Source organism: Pediculus humanus, genomic scaffold (assembly GCF_000006295.1).
Source record: "Pediculus humanus corporis 1103172107373 genomic scaffold, whole genome shotgun sequence".
Taxonomy (NCBI): Eukaryota; Metazoa; Arthropoda; class Insecta; order Psocodea; family Pediculidae; genus Pediculus; species Pediculus humanus.
The window spans coordinates 3,789-7,227 of NW_002987001.1; the positions used below are offsets into that span (position 1 = coordinate 3,789).

Below are 3,439 nucleotides of genomic sequence, written 5' to 3' on the forward strand. Positions count from 1 at the left end.
CATGTTGGTGTAATCTGAAAATGTCGGTTTGGCAATTAATTAAATGGTTGGAGGATACTGAAATTTTTACTCGACTACGTCATTTCATTCACTTACTGCTTTTGAAATCTGAAAGTTTATCCTTTCTCTGTATTAGACTGGGATCGTGTTTAATGGATTTTGGAATTTGAAAATAATTAGCGACGGCTGGAATTTTCAAAAACAATACCGTTCCCAATGACGTCAAATTAGACATGGTCCAATAACACTGTAAAGCCTATAAAAAAAAAATGAATTTTTAAAATGAATGTATTCGATAAATAAAAATTTATTTCAAAAAAAAAAACTCACCGCTGGAAAGTTCATGGTAATAGGAAATAAAATGACGGGTAAAAACCTAAATAAATATCTCAACCATATTTGTTGAATTGTACCCATTGAATTCCCTTCTGCTCCCGTCTGTAAACATAAATTTAAATTTTCATAAAAAAATTATAAATCATAATGAGAAAAAAAAAAAAAAAAAAAAAAAAGCAAAACAAACCTCCATAATAGCAAAAAATGTACATGAAACCATAACGGGTAATACATAGTAGGGATCAGGTACTGTGAGATCGGTGAACCAAAATAAACCTCCTGTTTTCATACTCTCAACGGGTAAATTTGTCATAGCTCTCAAACCCCAAAACATTGATAAAAAAATTGGAGCCTGAGCGAAAGCAGGTATGAAAAATCCTAACGCACCTATTTGTTTGGTTTTCATAAATTCTTGTAATTCGTTCACATGATGTGCGACTAAAATATTAATAATAATTTATTGATTTACATAAAAAAAATTTTTTTTTTTTTTAATATGAAAAAAAAAAAAAATATAAATAAGTAGTATTGACTGACTTACCTTCGTAGTAATTTCCAGTAAGTTTTGCTTCATTGATTTTATTTTGATATCCTTGAATTTGTGGGAGATTATTTTGCATCAAAATTGCATTTTTCCTACATTTAATATTTAGGGGTAAAATAATTATCCTAACAGCAACACTCACTGAAAAAATGTTTTATGTTAATGATATTTAATTTTTTTTTAATTATTAAATGTCGATAAAATATCAATATCGAGTAAAACGAATTATTTTGACTTTATTGTACATTAAATTGAGGGACTCAATTTTTTTTTTAAAAAATTAGTTACCGATTGCAATTGTACCCCACCAGGGTATGTCAAAATTAATATGTATTATTTCTAATAATCTTTGAACCAATCCTGATGGCCACCAACTGGCTAATCCTTGACTTGCTAATGTCGGTTCTTTTAAACCTTCTTCGAGAATTGTCGAGATGACTTGTGAGACGTTTTCTTCAACTGGAACAGTCGGAATGGGGGGTAATGTTGATTCATCGATAATTATATTATTTGTATCATTTGTCAATGATTGAGTGTGAGAGGATTCATTTGTGAGAGTTGTGCCGGTAACATCGGTCGAAATAACTTTGTCTAATGTTTGATTTGATGATGAAACAATACTTGAACTGCAATGCCTGTACGCGTTTTTAAAATTTACTTTAAGGAAACTTGTCGATCTGTTGTAATTTTGTAAAAAATTTACTTTGTTTATCAAACAACCAGAATGTTTTTCTCTTGTGATAAATTGTACAACACAATTCTAAAAAACACAAATTTAAAAAAAAAAATAAATAAGTTAAATAATTCATAATTAATTATTTAGTAAAATTATTATGTTATTTATTTATTTATTTTTTTTGATTTATTAAATTTACCTTATTTCCATTGTGAATTGATCTACTTATCCTATTGAAATTCCTTAGGCAAGACTGTAGCCCAGCCATTTTTACAATTCACATGAAGTTTCGCATCGAAAGCAGACGATAATTTCTTCTGACACGTTATTTTGTCGTTCAGAAATTTTAAAATAAATACGTAAGTAAATTAATTTATTGAAATTTTTTATTAATTTATCCACGAAAATATTTAAATCATAAAATTTTTAATTCATTCACAGACGATGTAAATTCAATTAAATAAATATTTAGAAGCAGAAGAATATTTATTTATTTAAAGAAGCAGACGACGAATGACTTACTGCCACGACATAACGTATATCTAAGGTAATTTTTATAATCGTTGAAATTAATCGTTGATGTTCTTTCGTAAGGTACGGAACAAAAAATAATTTTTTGTGAATTAAAAATAAGTGAATTTAATATATAATTAATAATTGTTTTTAATATAACAGATATAAATAATAAACGAATAATAATAATAATAATAATAAATATAAGAAGAGGATTTGATGAAATAAATATCGTTTTACCAAAAAAAAAAAAAAAAAAATGTAATTTTAATAATCAGTTAAGAATTAAAATACAAAAAAAAAAAATAATTCGACGTTTTTTTTTATAAATATTTTGGTAAGTAATTATTAATTTATTTTTTTAAAAAAAAAAAAAAAATTGTTGTTTTTTTTTTTTTCATAACGAATTAATATCGTTACCTGCATATGAGAATTAAAATCGATAATAATAACAACATTATCCCCCTCATCTTTATCTTACCATGGATTTTTTTTTTTCTTTTTATTGATGAATAAAATTTATTTATTAAATTTTATTAAAAATATTAATTTATTTAAACATAAATAAACTAGTATAATTTATACATTATTCTAAATAATTATTTTTTATTTTAAATAATAACTGTAGAAAAAAAAAAAAAAAAAAAAAAAGAAAAAATTTGAATTTGGATATGTGAAGATGTGAGCCATTTGTAAATAGTCAACAGAAAAAAGAAAATTTTTAAAATTTTCCCACACCCTCTTTTGCATTTTATCAGTTGTGATAAGAAAGTGATAACAAGACATTTTAATAAATATACTCAATTTAATTTTTTCCATGTAAATAAAATCTCATCAAATATTTTTGGTAATTTGTTTCATTTAGTTTTAACTCTGAACAACCCTGGGATTATTTAATTAAAACTAATTAATAATAATAATAATAATTATTATTGATTTCAATTTTTTTTATTCAAGGAGTTAATAAACATGAGTACATAAAATAAACCAAAAAAAACTATTAAAATTAATAACAAATCATGTTTAAAAATAATAAAAAAAAAATTTAACATGATTTTCATCAATAAAAAAAAAATTAATTTCATTAATCATCATTATCATTTTAATTCATTCATTTATGTAACATGCAAAAAACAAAAAAAAAAAAAATTAAACAAATTAATTATTTAAAAAAATTTTAATAAAATTTTATGTAAAAAAAAAAAAAAAACAACAACTTTTTTTTTTAAATGAATGGGAAATAATAATAATAATAATAATAATAATAATAATAATAATAATAATAATAATAATAATAATAATAAACAGGAATTAAACAAGTTTTTTTTTTTTTTTTTAAATTCTAACGGTTTTTATTTATTTATATATAT

General features: G+C 22.8%; 1 protein-coding gene across 1 annotated transcript; it reads right to left on the reverse strand.

Annotated features, from left to right (window-relative positions):
* Window positions 1-88: 88 nt before the first annotated feature.
* Window positions 89-956, reverse strand: Phum_PHUM019440 (mitochondrial inner membrane protein OXA1L, putative; the record flags this gene model as incomplete). The annotated part of the gene is made up of 4 exons (XM_002422810.1): window positions 89-256; window positions 331-438; window positions 524-774; window positions 878-956. The coding sequence occupies 4 exons, from the start codon at window positions 954-956 to the stop codon at window positions 89-91; spliced, it is 606 nt and encodes a 201-aa protein (XP_002422855.1).
* Window positions 957-3,439: the final 2,483 nt, after the last annotated feature.